This window comes from Nerophis ophidion, linkage group LG18 (assembly GCF_033978795.1).
Source record: "Nerophis ophidion isolate RoL-2023_Sa linkage group LG18, RoL_Noph_v1.0, whole genome shotgun sequence".
Classification (NCBI taxonomy): domain Eukaryota; kingdom Metazoa; phylum Chordata; class Actinopteri; order Syngnathiformes; family Syngnathidae; genus Nerophis; species Nerophis ophidion.
Window position 1 is genome coordinate 20532449 of NC_084628.1, and position 15024 is coordinate 20547472.

Consider the following 15024-nt stretch of genomic DNA (forward strand, 5'->3'; position numbering starts at 1 on the left):
TACGCATAAATATGCATATATACACATACAGTGGGGCAAAAAAGTATTTGGTACACCCCTGCTTTAAAACCTCTGTGGGTATTTGTGAGATTTTTCTTCTGCCCTAACTTTTTTTTCTCCAATGAAAACACTGAAACTGCACTTTCAGCATGTGTGCATTCATAAAAAATGGTGGTCGCTGCAATAAAATGTTTGTCACAAAAACGATTGCGTCGAGTCCAACCTACTAACGTATCCCAAAATTTTGTGTGTAAAGTTTTAATTCCCATCCGACTGCACTGTTAAATATTTGATGGCCTCGCGAGTCGTGTCTAAATCGAGGTTACTTCAGTGGAAAGTGTCAACACGCTGAGAAAAATGGAGATGAAAACCAGAAGCCATTTTTTTTTTGTAAGGAAACTTTTTATGTGTGCTTTGTGAAAGTCACTCATCGTTAGACAGAAGGCCTTTGCAGTTTCCAGTACAGCAGATAAGGTTCCTTATTAAAGAGTACAAAAAAAGAAAAACAAAAATCACAATTTCCAGAGTTCATTCCTCTCCAAGCTGACGGAGTAAAAAAAAAAAAAAGAAAGAAAGAAAAACCAAAGAAAGAAGCTTTTGGTCCGAGTCTTTTTGTTTTTCCCTCTTCCTTCCCCTGTCTTTCCCTCGCCGCCTGCAAAAGTCAATTTGGATTCCAATCTTTTCTCATTTCTATTGCATAGATTTCACTTTTTGTTGATTTTATTTGTACATTTTGGGAAGTAGAGACCACCCCCCAGCCCCCGAATACCGCCGAGGAGGAGGAGGAAGTGGAGGAAAAGAGAGAGAGAGGGAGAGAGAGAGGGTGGTGCCGAGGACGCCGACTAGCACACTTCTTAGCCACCATTCTGTGATGTTGCTGTTACCACGGCAACCAGCCAAACCAGGAAGTGCAAGAATCCGCATTCAGCCTATTGTGAAAGTAGACCACCTTTCATTTATTAAGCGCTTGCAGGATTTTCAGAATACTGCCTCGTAATTGGGTGTCACCTGTCACGTGACATGTAATCGGACTTTTAAAAAACAAAAAGGAAAAAAAAAAACGCTCCTCACTGGTACATAATCAAACTTTCTCTACTTTTGAGCCTCATCCGTCGCACTGGAAAAACAAATATTTACAGTGTCAATTCCAAGCTCCGCCCCCATCCTGACACCACCCTCCACCCGCTGCAGGAAATCAAGAAAAGCGGACAGAAAAAGTTGGTCACCTTATCCAGCAAGAAGGGAATTATGGGTAAATATGCCTTTTCCTGCCCCGCAGCATAACTCTGGGATCTAATACGCAAACAGTCGAGACCCCGCCCCCTCCCCCAGACCTGACTCCTCCCCCTGCAAGAAGAAGAAAATGATCATAAAATAAAAAGACATTTAGCGTAAGTATCAATATTAGCTCGTGACCCCTCCCCCACCCAATAAAAGGCAGAGAGGGTGAAGTTAAAGAACGCCCCCCCTCCAGCTGACACCGCCCAGGAAGTCAACGCTGGGCCGAGACTAGCTAGGCTTCACTCAGCACGCTCAAACATTTCCACACCGGCACACGCAGAGGACGCCTCACGGTCTTCCAGATGATCCCGCCCCACCCCCCCTCCCCCAACCCCTCGTCCGTCTGCCTCTCTACAGGTCGCTCTCTCCGTACAGGGCGGTGGAGAAGGACATGTAGTCGAGGGCCCCGGGGACGCCGTCGGGCCCCGTATAGGGCGCCATCCTGGCGATGCAGTACTCTGCCTGGTCGGGGGGCAGCTCCCTCCTCAGCTCATCCGCCATGATGAAGTTCTGATGGGAACAGGAAACGGTCAAATGTCTCTACGGGTGCCTTCAAGGACCCCGGGAGTGCGGTAACAACGCCAAATAAGTCACCTTATCGGCGGCCAGGATCTTGAAGGAGGCGATGACCTGGTCGGCAGTGTCCGTGTCGGTGGTCTCGCGGGACATGAAGTCGATGAAGGCCTGGAAAGTGACGGTTCCCGTGTTGTTGGGGTCCACGATGCTCATGATGCGCGCGAACTCGGCGTCACCCTGGCGACCGAGAGGGAGGTTAACCCGGCGCAAAGACGCGCACACACACATGGACGACCAGGGCGTAGAAACAACAAGACACGTGCGACAGTTACACGCCGAGACAAACGCTGACACAGCAGAAATGTCCTGAGAGAATACAGGACAAGCAGAAATAAAAGCAAGCAGAGAAAGAAGAAAAGACAAACATGAAGGTGGCCTGCAGGTCAACAACTTACAGTATCCACCATCTACGTATCAGCTTGGTATCAAACTATCTACTCCTTTTATCAAGGTTTGCACATGGGATTTACATTTGATACCAAATTAACAATTTTACACTTTGGTATCAACATGTATACATACACCTAGTATCAGCATACTTTGACTTGTATATATATGCTTGGTATCAGCATGTGCACACTTGGTATCAACATATTTAAGCTTGGTATCATGTTTTGACTTGTATATATGCTTGGTATTAGCATGTGTACACTTGGTAACAGCATACTTTGACCTCTATACACTGCATATGCTAGGTATCAGCATGTGTACACCTAGTATCAACATATCTAAGCTTGGTATCATCATGTTTTGACTTGTATATATGCTTGATATTAGCATGTGTACACTTGGTATCAGCATACTTTGACCTTTATACACTGCATATGCTTGGTATCAGCATGTGTACACTTGTTATCAACATATTTAAGCTTGGTATCATGTTTTGACTTGTATATATGCTTGGGATGAGCATGTGTACACTTGGTATCAGCATACTTTGACCTCTATACACTGCATATGCTTGGTATCAGCATGTGTACACCTGGTATCAACATATCTAAGCTTGGTATCATCGTGTTTTGGCTTGTATTTATGCTTGGTATTAGCATGTGTACACTTGGTGTCAAAATATTTAAACTTTGTATCAGCGTAGTTTGACTTGTATATATGCTTGCTATCTATATACAGTATGCTTGTATCAGCATGTTTACACCTGGTATCAAACTATCGTTTTTTCCAGGTTGGCAGTTGGAATTTACATTTGATACCAAATTAACAGTTTTACACTTTGGTATCAGCTTGTGTACACCTGGTATCAGCCTACTTTGACTACGTATCAGCATTTTTAGAATGGAATGTTTATGCCGGGTTCCGACGCGATCAAAACTCGTTTAAAACTGGTAAAGACATGTTTAAACCCTTTTAACATGTTAAAACCCGGTACAGATATGTTTAAACCTGGTAGAGACATGTTTAAACCCGGTAGCGACACATTTAAACCCGGTAGCGACACATTTAAACCCGGTAGCGACACGTTTAAACCCGGTAGTGACACGTTTAAACCCGGTAGCGACACGTTTAAATTGGGTAGAGATACGTTTAAACCTGGTAACGACATGTTTAAACCCGGTAGAGACATGTTTAAACCCAGTAGCGACATGTTTCAACCTGGTAGCGACATGTTTAAACCCGGTAGCGACATGTTTCAACCTGGTAGCGACATGTTTAAATCTGGTAACGACACCTTTAAACCCGGTAGCGACACATTTAAACCAGATATTGACACGTTCAAATCTGGAAGCGACATGTTTAAACCCGGTAGCGACACGTTTAAACCCGGTAGCGACACGTTTAAACCCGGTAGGGACACGTTTAAACCCGGTAGGGACACGTTTAAACCCGGTAGGGACACGTTTAAACCCGGTAGCGACACGTTTAAATTGGGTAGAGATACGTTTAAACCTGGTAACGACATGTTTAAACCCGGTAGAGACATGTTTAAACCCAGTAGCGACACATTTCAACCTGGTAGCGACATGTTTAAATCTGGTAGCGACACCTTTAAACCCGGTGGTGACATGTTTAAACCCGGTAGCGACACATTTAAACCAGATATTGACACGTTCAAATCTGGAAGAGACATGTTTAAACCCGGTAGCGACACGTTTAAACCCGGTAGCGACATGTTTGAACCCGGTTGCGACACGTTTGAACCTGATAGCGACACGTTCAAATCTGGTAGCGACACCTTTAAACCCGGTAGTGACACGTTTAAACCCGGTAGCAACATGTTTAAATTGGGTAGAGACACGTTTAAACCTGGTAAAGACATGTTTAAACCCGGTATAGATATGTTTAAACCCGGTAGCGACACATTTAAACCTGGTAGCGACATGTTTAAATCTGGTAGCGACACCGTTAAACCCGGTAGTGACATGTCTAAACCCGGTAGCGACACATTTAAACCAGATATCGACATGTTTAAATCTGGAAGCGACACTTTTAAACCCGGTACTGACATGTTTAAACCCGGTAGTGACACGTTTAAACCCCGTAGCGACACGTTTAAACCCGGTAGCGACACATTTAAACCAGATATCGACACATTTAAACCAGATATCGACACGTTTAAATCTGGAAGCGACACTTTTAAACCCGGTAGTGACATGTTTAAACCCGGTGGCGACACATTTAAACCAGCTATCGACACATTTAAACCAGATATCGACACGTTTAAATCTGGAAGCGACACTTTTAAACCCGGTAGTGACATGTTTAAACCCGGTGGCGACACATTTAAACCAGCTATCGACACGTTTAAATCTGGTAACGACATCTTTAAACCCGGTAGTGACATGTTTAAACCCGGTAAAGACACCTTTAAACCCGGTAGCGACATGTTTAAACCCAGTATAGACATGTTTAAACCTGGTAGCGACATGTTTAAACCCGGTAGCGACACGTTTAAACCCCGTAGCGACACGTTTAAACCCGGTAGCGACACATTTAAACCAGATATCGACACATTTAAACCAGATATCGACACGTTTAAATCTGGAAGCGACACTTTTAAACCCGGTAGTGACATGTTTAAACCCGGTGGCGACACATTTAAACCAGCTATCGACACATTTAAACCAGATATCGACACGTTTAAATCTGGAAGCGACACTTTTAAACCCGGTAGTGACATGTTTAAACCCGGTGGCGACACATTTAAACCAGCTATCGACACGTTTAAATCTGGTAACGACATCTTTAAACCCGGTAGTGACATGTTTAAACCCGGTAAAGACACCTTTAAACCCGGTAGCGACATGTTTAAACCCAGTATAGACATGTTTAAACCTGGTAGCGACATGTTTAAACCCGGTAGCGACACATTTAAATCTGGTAGCGACACCTTTAAACCCGGTAGTGACATTTTTAACCCGGTAGCGACACATTTAAACCAGATATCAACACGTTTAAATCTGGAAGCTACACTTTTAAACCCGGTAGCGACACGTTTAAACCCCGGTAGCGACACATTTAAACCAGATAGACACGTTTAAATCTGGTAGCGACACCTTTAAACCCGGTAGTGACATGTTTAAACCCGGTAGCGATACATTTAAACCAGATCTCGACACGTTTAAATCTGGAAGCGACACTTTTAAACCTGGTAGTGACATGTTTAAACCAGGTAGCGACACATTTAAACCTGATAGCGACACGTTTAAATCTGGTAGCGACACCTTTAAACCCGGTAGTGACACGTTTAAATTGGGTAGAGACACGTTTAAACCTGGTAGCGACATGTTTAAACCTGGTAGCGACACGTTTAAATTGGGTAGCAACACGTTTAAACCCATGTTAAGGCTTGGTGTCAACATGTGAGGACTGGTATCAGCATAGCTGAACATACTTAGACTAATATCAGCAAGTTTCCACTGGGTGTCAACTCAATCGTACTTGTCATAAACACGTTTACAAATATTTGAACATTTACAGCAAGTATCCAGATGTGTAGGAATGGTATCAACTTGAGTGATATCATGTGCCAACACTTTCTGTACACTAAAGACTCATGTTTACACGCGGTATCGACATATGTACACCTGTCCCTTCCATGTTTACACCGAGTGTCAATGATGATACGCCTTGTGAAGATGTCGATATGCATGAAGTGTTGATACTGGGTGTGAACATGCTCCAAAAGTATGCACAGCATGCCAATTCAGGTCTATAAAGGAGTGTATGTTGGACCTGCAGACACCCTGTGAGGGCGTAAGGCCAGCAGCAGTACCAGGCTGTTTCCTGTAGAAATGAGCAGAGCCCGGAAATCATCTGCCACCATCTGTCCTGACCGCTTCTGTGGGGTCACAGCGTGGCCGGGGTGGGAGGACATTGGTAAAAAAAAAAGTAACAGGATGATAAGAGACATGGAAAAGACACATTTTTGAGAGGAGGAGTAAACAAACAAAAAGAAAGAAAAGAAGCACAGTGAAAACCCGCATCTGAATGCAACAAAGCAACAGAGACCCCAGGTGGACATACAGGAACATTACATCTCCATGCGGACGGCCCCTAGTGTGCCTCAGAGTAGAGCGCTGACTCGGCACTGAGCAGTGACCACCACTCCTCTAATGAAGGCTAAAATGTGTTAGCAAAAAGTTTCAACAAAATGGATCAGGGAAAGTCTAAAGTGCTTTTATGAATTTGAGGAGTGGCAGTGACGTCAGCGCTCCTGCCCTGGAGGACTCTTCCTCTTCCCCTACCCCCTGCCCTCGGCCCTGGAGGGGTCCTACCTGCTTGTCGTTCTCCACATCGTGGCCCAGACTGATCAAACAGGCCTTGAACTCCTCGGCCATGAGGGCCCCGCTGTGGTCCTGAGGCGGGGCCAATGGCAGCCAATGACAGAGCGGCACAAGGTGACCACCCGACCAATAGCAACACGGTGTAGATGGCGGGATGGAGCGCGGCATGCAGGAAGGGTGCGGGGACGATGGCACACATGGGAAACAGACACCAATGGTTGTTGAGACAATGTCCACACTCACATGCAGCCAAACATCGTAAATCATACAGGCTGCTGAAATGCATGGTGGGATATGTTGAATACTTTTGAACAGTAGCAAAATAAATGAAACCTAGATGCATATGCAAAAGTGAAATATATTTATCTGTACAGTAATCTATTTATTTATATCTGCACCTTATTGCGCTTTTATCCTGCACAACAACGAGCTAATACCACAAAATGTTGTTCTTATCTGTACTGTAAAGTTCAAATTTGAATGACAATAAAAGGAAGTGTAAGTCTAAGTCTTGAAAAGCAGAACAACAAGATGAGTGGTGCTCCAGGGCAGTGTTTTTCAACCAGTGTAGTGCAGTGGGAGGTTATCTAATTTGGGCTAAATATATTTTTTGCAAACCACTAATCTTAGTCTGGAAATGATGTGTTGTTGTTGAGGGTACTGTCTATAACTCAGCAGAGTAACCATGTTATACTCTTCCATATCAGTAGGTTGCAGCCGGTAGCTAATTGCTTTGTAGATGCCGGAAACAGCGGGTGGCAGGGTGAAGGTAAAAAGGGGTCTAATGCTTAAACAAAAAATAAACAAAAGGTGAGTGCCCCTAAGAAAAGGCATTGGAGAACGAAACTAAAACTAATGCTGGACGACAGCAAAGACTTACTGTGGAGCAAAGACGGCGTCCACAATGTACATCCGAACATGACATGAAAATCTACAATGTCCCCACAAAGAAAGATAACTGAAATATTCTTGATTGCTAAAACAAAGTTGATGTGGGAAATATCGCTCAGGGGAAGACATTTTGCTGAGGGAACGCTCCTGAAGGAATCAATAAAGTGCTATCCATCTATCTATGAAACTGCTACAGAAAATACCATTAAAGAGAAATGGCCAACAAAATAGGAGCGCAAGACAAGAACTAAAACACTACACACAGGAATACTGCAAATAACTCCAAATAAGTCACGGCATGATGTGACAGGTGGTGACAGTACACCTAGGTTGAGACAAGAGATATAGTGATGCATGCTTGGTTATGGTTTAAAGTAGTATCCAACAATTTCGACAATGACTTTTTACTGACAACAGAGTTTCGTTTTTCAATGATTTCTGCTGGTGATGTGCCTCCAATTTTTTAAATGCAAAAAATGTGCCTTGGCTCAAAAAAGGTTGAAAAACACTGCTCCAGGGGACGAAGAGGAGACACAAAGACCATATGTGGGTGCATGAGTGAGAGAAACAGTGACCCCTAGTGGTGATAAAAGTCCTTCCTCGTCCTTTGGTGATCAGTTCCAACAGTTACAAACACCAAATGTTGTCACACTTTCCTTACAGTATGTAGTAATATTTACAGGAAATGAGAGTTCACCCGTGTTGAGGCGATCTTACAACAAATACTCACTCGCTTGGCTCCCCTCTCACATCCTCCTACGGTCTAAACATTAGCATGGACATGAGTATTTGCCCCACAATTGCCATTAAATCTTATGACAGCGTTAACTTGCACGGACAAAAACTGAATTTAGGTGACGTAACTTTTTTTTCCCCAAAGTAGAAAAAGTTGATTTGCGGCGCCTGACCTTGTCAAAGTGGTTGAAGGAGGCGCGGTACTCGTACAGCTCCTCCTGGCTGATGCCCTTGGCGTCGCGTGTCAGGATCTGGTTCTCAATCTCGTTGATGGTCCTGGCGATGGTGGTATGCAGCTGCTCCCAGCCCACACGGATGTGCTGCGGAGAGCAAGGAAGACGTGCATGTCAGCAAACGCTATCTTGACATACGATGCTACATCCTCATGGCTTCCTCGCCAAATGTTTCACCAAAAGTTTGCCCCTGTTTTTGTATTCCGCTTATGTTATCTTACAGCCAAACATTGTGCCTAACAAACTAATCTGTTTGGCCGCGTATAACACTGTTTTTATTTTGAGTGCGACTGCAAAATATTCAAATATGGGGCCAAAGAAAGTTGCGAGTGAGAGCATTTCGATAAAAGTTAGAAACTCTCATCCACCTCTCAACTTATCGCTATCAAGAGTCTTCAATAAAAGGTAAACATTATGTTAAACGATTATTTATACATTTCATCTAGGGTTGCAACAATTGATACACACACACGCACGCACGCATGCACAAAAATATATATACATACATACATAAATAAAAACAAATATATTTGTGAATATATACACAAATATGGACATATATACTGTATAATATACACTCTGTATATACATATGTACATACATATATATACAAATGCATATATACTGTACATATACACATACATAAAAACATACATTTACACACGCACGTACATAAATATATGTGTACATATATACAAATATGGACATATATACTGTACAGACACACACAAAAAATATATACATAGATAAATAAAAACAAATATATATGCGTATTGTACTGTGTATTATACACTGTATAATATATATATATACACTCTGTATATAGATATGTACATAAATATATACTGTACGTATACAGACATACCTATACACACACACACGTACATACATGCATATATACTGTACATATACACACACACATACATAAAAAACATACATTTACACACGCACGTACATAAATATATATGTGTACATATGGACATATATACCGTACACACACACAAAATATATACATACATAGATAAATAAATAAAAATATATGTGTATTTTACTGTGTATTATATACTGTATAATATATATATACACTCTTTATATACATATGTGTATAAATATATACTGTACGTATAGACATACCTATACACACACACACACACACATACACATATATATATATATATATATATATATATATATATATATATATATATACATATACACAAACACACACATATTTACACATTTATAAAAAATAAACATACATACATATATAAATAAAAACAAATATGTTTATAGATACAAAAATATAGACATATATACTGTGTAATATATTTATATATATACTTTTTTTTAATGCACACATGTTAAATGTGTAGTTTCAATGTTAGTATGCATTTATTAGAACAAAAGTAAGAAGATTATGACAAGCATAAATGTATTGTATATTTGAATAGTGTTCCCTAAAATAGACATTGAGGCTATAGTGTGTTTTATCAGATTATTTGATGAATCAAAAACTAACTGATGGATTACTAGAACAATCTATAGCTGCAGCCTTAATTTAATTCATAATTTTTTATGTTTTCTGCATGTTGAACTATAATTATTCCTTTCAAAATGTGCGTTGTGTTCCTATTTTTGGGTATCTGTAACAGATTCATTGGATTTTGAATTTTCTTACAATTTGGTTTCCGTCTGACATTTGGAGACGGGTTACTAACAAAAAGTGAGGTACCACTCCGTTTGGTTTTGTGACTACGATATCACTGTGCAATTTACGAAGCCCGCACGCCTTACCTCCATGGAGTAGGCGGTGTATGTGTTGTCAAAGATGAGGGCCTCCTGGATCAGTTTGTGGATCCCCTCCAGCTGCTCAATGTTGGGCTTGTAGTCCACGATGCTGCGCTCGTACTCCTTCAGGTGGGTCAGCTGGTCTTCCAGGGTGCCAATCATCTCAATTGATATCGTGCCGATTTCCTGTCAACACGAGGGCCCATGCTTGAGTTGTACTCTACCTGGCAACCGTTCTCTTCTTTCCTTGAAAACATGGCAGCCGCACGGTGCCGAATGTCGGTGCTCCCCGGCGGCGGCTACACTCCATGCCTTACCTCCATCTTGGTTTGTATCCAGGGCCCGACCACGTTGGCTTGTTCAGCAAAGTTCCGTCTCAGGGTGTCGTGGGACTGCTGCTTGCGGAGCTCCTCCTGCAGGGCCTGGTCACGCTGAGGCACCAACCGCTGCGCCTGCACACAAACCATCCCTTCAGCCTCACACCATGATGCACAGATGAGCAGTTCACATACACTGTGTCCAAAGTGCGGCCCATAGCTCATTTATCTAACGACCCGAGGTTCAATCATTAGCATTCTAATATTAGCATGCTAGCTTTATTTTTATGATAATTTTGCAAGTATACACCTCAGCGTCAAATATTTTGTTACTTGAAAAATCATACGAGTTAGCATGCTAACTTTTTTTTGCTAAGTTTGCAGATATAAACCCCAGCGTCAAATATTGTGTTACTATTTTGTATTATTTTACTATATTTTGTTTGTAATACAGGACTGTCTCAGAAAATTAGAATATTGTGATAAAGTCCTTTATTTTCTGTAATACAAGTACAACCCATTTATTTATCATTTAATGTGACTAAAAAACATGAAAATGTCATACATTCTGGATTCATTACACATCAACTGAAATATTGCAGGCCTTTTATTATTTTAATATTGCTGATTATGGCGTAAAGCTTGAGAAAACTCCAAAATCCTATCTAAAAAAAAAAAAAGTGAATATTTCCTCAGACCAAGTAAAAAAAAAATATAACACCAAAAAAATTTCAAACATTTGAAAATGTCAATTAATGCACTCGGTACTTGGTTGGGAATCTTTTTGCACGGATTACTGCATCAATGCGGCGTGGCATGGAGGCAATCAGCCTGTGGCATTGCTGAGGTGTTATGGATGCCCAGGATGCTTCAACAGCGGCCTTTAGCTCATTTGCATTATTGGGTCTGGTGTCTTTCAGCTTCTTCTTCACAATACCCCACAAATTCTCTAGAGGGTTCAGGTCAGGGGAGTTGGCAGGCCAATCGAGGACAGTAATGCCATGGTCAGTACAACAGTTACTGGTGGTTTTGGCACTTTGGACAGGTGCCAGATCATGCTGGAAAACGAAATCATCATCTCCATAGAGCTTTTCAACAGATAAAGCTACAATAGCCGTATTCCCATGGTCAAGCCACTCCTGAAATCAGGACAACGGAAGAAACGTCTGACTTGGGCTATGGAAAAGAAGCACTGGACAGTTGCAGAGTGGTCCAGAGCCCTGTTTTCAGACGAAAGCAAGTTTTGTGTTTTATTTGGAAGTCAAGGCGCTAGAATCTGGAGGAAGGCTGGAGAGGAGCAACATCAATTTTCATGTTTTTAGTTGCACTACAGAAAATAAAGGACTTTATCACAATATTCTAATTTTCTGAGACAGTCCTGTATATTGTGGTACTTGATGCATTCTACAGTTAACATTTTTAACATACTAACATTAGCATTCTAGATTTCTAAGTTAATTTAGCAGGACCTCAATGTTATATGTAGGTACTTCACAAATGCTCACTGTAAGCAATCCAGCTTTTTTAGCTCAGTTTGCTGACATTTTTGGTTACTTGACGCTATAAAGCCAGCGTGCTAACTGTTAGCATGCTAGATTTTCAAAGCTAATTTTGCAAGTATACACCTCAGTCATATGGTGGTAGATAGATAGATAGTACTTAATTGATTCTTACCGTTAATATGCTAGCATTTCAAATGTACAGAGTAATATATTGTGGTACTTGATGCATGCTAAACTTAGCTTTTTATCATACTATCATTGGCATTCTAGCTTCATTTTTTTTTTTAGCTCATTTTACTCACATTTTTTACTTGACGCCATCAAGCCAGCGTGCTAACTGTTAGCATGCTCACTTTTTTAAAGCTAATTTTGCAAGTATACAGCTCAGTCATATTTTAGTACTTGATGCATGCCAACGGTAATATGCTAGCATTTTAAACACATTTTTCCAGGTACACACAGTTATATATTTTGGTGCTTGATGCAGGCTACAGTTAGCATTTTAACATACTAAAATTAGCATGCTAGATTTTTAAGCTAATTTAACAGGACCTCAATGTCATATTTTTTTCACGAATGCTAACTGTAAGCATGCTATTGTTGCAATGTTAGCACACTACTGTTAGCATTATAGCTTTTTTAGCTCATTTTGCTGACATTTTTTTATTACTTGACGCCATCAAGCCAGCGTGGTAACTGTTAGCATGCTAGCTTTTTTAAAGCTAATTTTTCAAGTATACAGCTCAGTCATATTTTAGTACTTGATGCATGCTAATGTGTATATGCCAGCATTTTAAACAATTTTCTCAGGTACGCACAGAGTACTATATTTTGGTACTTGATGCATGCTACAGTTAGCATTTTATCATACTAACATTAGCATGCTAGATTTTTAAGCTAATTTAGGAGGACCTCAATGTCATATTTTAGTATTTCACAAATGCTAACTGTAAGCATGCTATTGTTAGCATGTTTAGCTCATCTCATTTTGCTCACATTTTTTGTTACTTGACGCTGACAAGCCAGCGTGCTAACTGTTAGCATTTCAGTTCGGCTTTGGCTCTTCAGTATTCACACAACATTTCTTCTGAAATTGAATTTTCTAGTTTTTTTGTGCTGGCTTTGAAGTTAAAACTACCAAAATGGCCCCCGCATCTTTTGAATGTGGCCCTCAGTTGAAAAAGTTTCAAAAACCCCGCTTTACCTGTTCCCACTTGCTGTCGATGCTCTGCGGCGTTATGGTGGTGTACGGGTTGATTCCGCTCAGCTTGATTCCGTTGTGCTGAGCGATCTTCTGGACCTCGGAATGGAAGGCCTGGATGGCTTCGCGCTCCTTGTTGGCGTCCGGCAGGGTGGACTTGAACTGTTCGTGAGCTCGGATCAGACTCTGAGGGAGCAAACGTTGACGTCTTTTACCGCCTGCTGAGTGAACCGCACACATTCCCCTGGCTTTAAAACGCAGTACCTGGATCTCCTCGATGTTGTGGACGATGAACATGTCCTGCAAGTCCTCCATGGCGCCCTCCATCCAGTTGTTGAAGGGCGCCGCCCTCTTGGCGTACTCAAGGTAGAGCTCATCTATGGACTCCAGCACCTTCTCCGTTTTCTAGAAGAAGAAAAATCACAAAGAAGACAAGCTGGAGTCGCTTTCTCTCGACGTGTTGCGACGGCGTCTTGGAACAAACCTGCAGTGAGTCCCTGCGTCTATGGGTGAGTTCTCCCAGGCGGTCCCACTGATCGCAGATCTTCTGACAGCGAGCGTTGACGCTGGGAGCGTCATAATAATCCAGCTCGCTGGAAAACATTTGCATGCATTGAGTCAGGTTGCAAATATCATAAAAACTATGATTAAGTGTGGTAGTTAGTAGGGCTGTGAATCTTTGAGCACCACACGATTCGATTTGATTCGATTCCTGGGGGTAAAGATTCGGTTCAGAATTGACTCTCGATTCAAAATCCATACTTTTTTAATAAAATTGTTCTATGATTAACAGCATTCCTCCATAAAATATATAAACAGGTGTGACATTTTTTTTATATTACTTCAAAGAAAACTGTTTTTGTTTGATAAAATTCTACCCAAACATTTAATAACGTCAAATACAAATAAGACAACAAGAGAAGTATCCAACACTTCTGTTTTCTAAACTAAATCTGTACATCATATGATCATCTACATCAACAATATGATTTGCCTGAGTGGATGCAGGGGACACATTAAAAAAAAAAGAAAAAAGATTTTTGATTAGATTTTTTTTTTTTAATGATTAAAACTTGTTACAAAAAATAATCGCAATTAATTCGAAAATCACCCCATCAAGGATAGCTACGGTCACATTTGAACCCACACGGTACCTGAAATCGATACCGGTACTCAACGGTACCAATTGTCGGTACATTAAGGTGCGCTAATAAATGTTAATTGTTTAATAGTTTTTATATTTTTATCAATATATGTATTATGATATACATGCTGTCCACTTATGACATTTGAGTCTCATTAGATTAGATGGTAGCACTGTCTAGGCTTTCTATGTATGTTGTAGAACAAGGAGTAGGTTTTTCCATGAAGCTGAATGTGTTATATTGCACCCTACAAAGTGGTTATACTGTAAGTATTGCGCTGTTTGAAGAGATGTGAACACCGTTTGAGAGAAAATTCATGCCGGCACAAAGTGCTGCCACGCAAACCCCGAAAGAAAATATCGAAAATCAAGACTACATTTCCTGCAATTGGGTGGATTTTATTTTACTTTTAGACTTATTTTCCTTCACCTACCTCTTCTGGCTACCTTTTTGACAATTATGTGTCCCATGTATTGTTCTACAGATTTTTTTTGTTTCTTTAGTAGATAGTTTGCTACATCATTATCATTGAAAATGTATGCAAAGAACGTGCAAAAAAAACGTTTCCAATTTGGCAACTCAATCTTGTAGCCACGCCCCCTCTGGTAAGGTACTT

The 15024-nt window shown here is 41.0% G+C and overlaps 1 protein-coding gene across 4 annotated transcripts in view; it reads right to left on the minus strand.

Annotated features, from left to right (window-relative positions):
- Window positions 1-453: 453 nt before the first annotated feature.
- Window positions 454-15024, minus strand: part of LOC133536876 (alpha-actinin-4) — a 97967-nt gene continuing 83396 nt past the window's right edge. For 2 of the 4 annotated variants that reach the window (XM_061877535.1, XM_061877536.1), the window contains exons 14-23: window positions 13748-13856; window positions 13528-13668; window positions 13267-13449; window positions 10561-10695; window positions 10250-10429; window positions 8396-8542; window positions 6588-6668; window positions 6086-6151; window positions 1876-2034; window positions 454-1791 (exon numbers count right to left, since the gene is read on the minus strand). In XM_061877535.1, coding sequence (XP_061733519.1) covers window positions 1633-1791; window positions 1876-2034; window positions 6086-6151; window positions 6588-6668; window positions 8396-8542; window positions 10250-10429; window positions 10561-10695; window positions 13267-13449; window positions 13528-13668; window positions 13748-13856 — 1360 coding nt within the window. In that variant the 3' untranslated portion in view covers window positions 454-1632. The remainder of the gene's footprint in view (window positions 1792-1875; window positions 2035-6085; window positions 6152-6587; window positions 6669-8395; window positions 8543-10249; window positions 10430-10560; window positions 10696-13266; window positions 13450-13527; window positions 13669-13747; window positions 13857-15024) is intronic. The other 2 variants (XM_061877534.1, XM_061877533.1) reach the window with 1 other exon arrangement.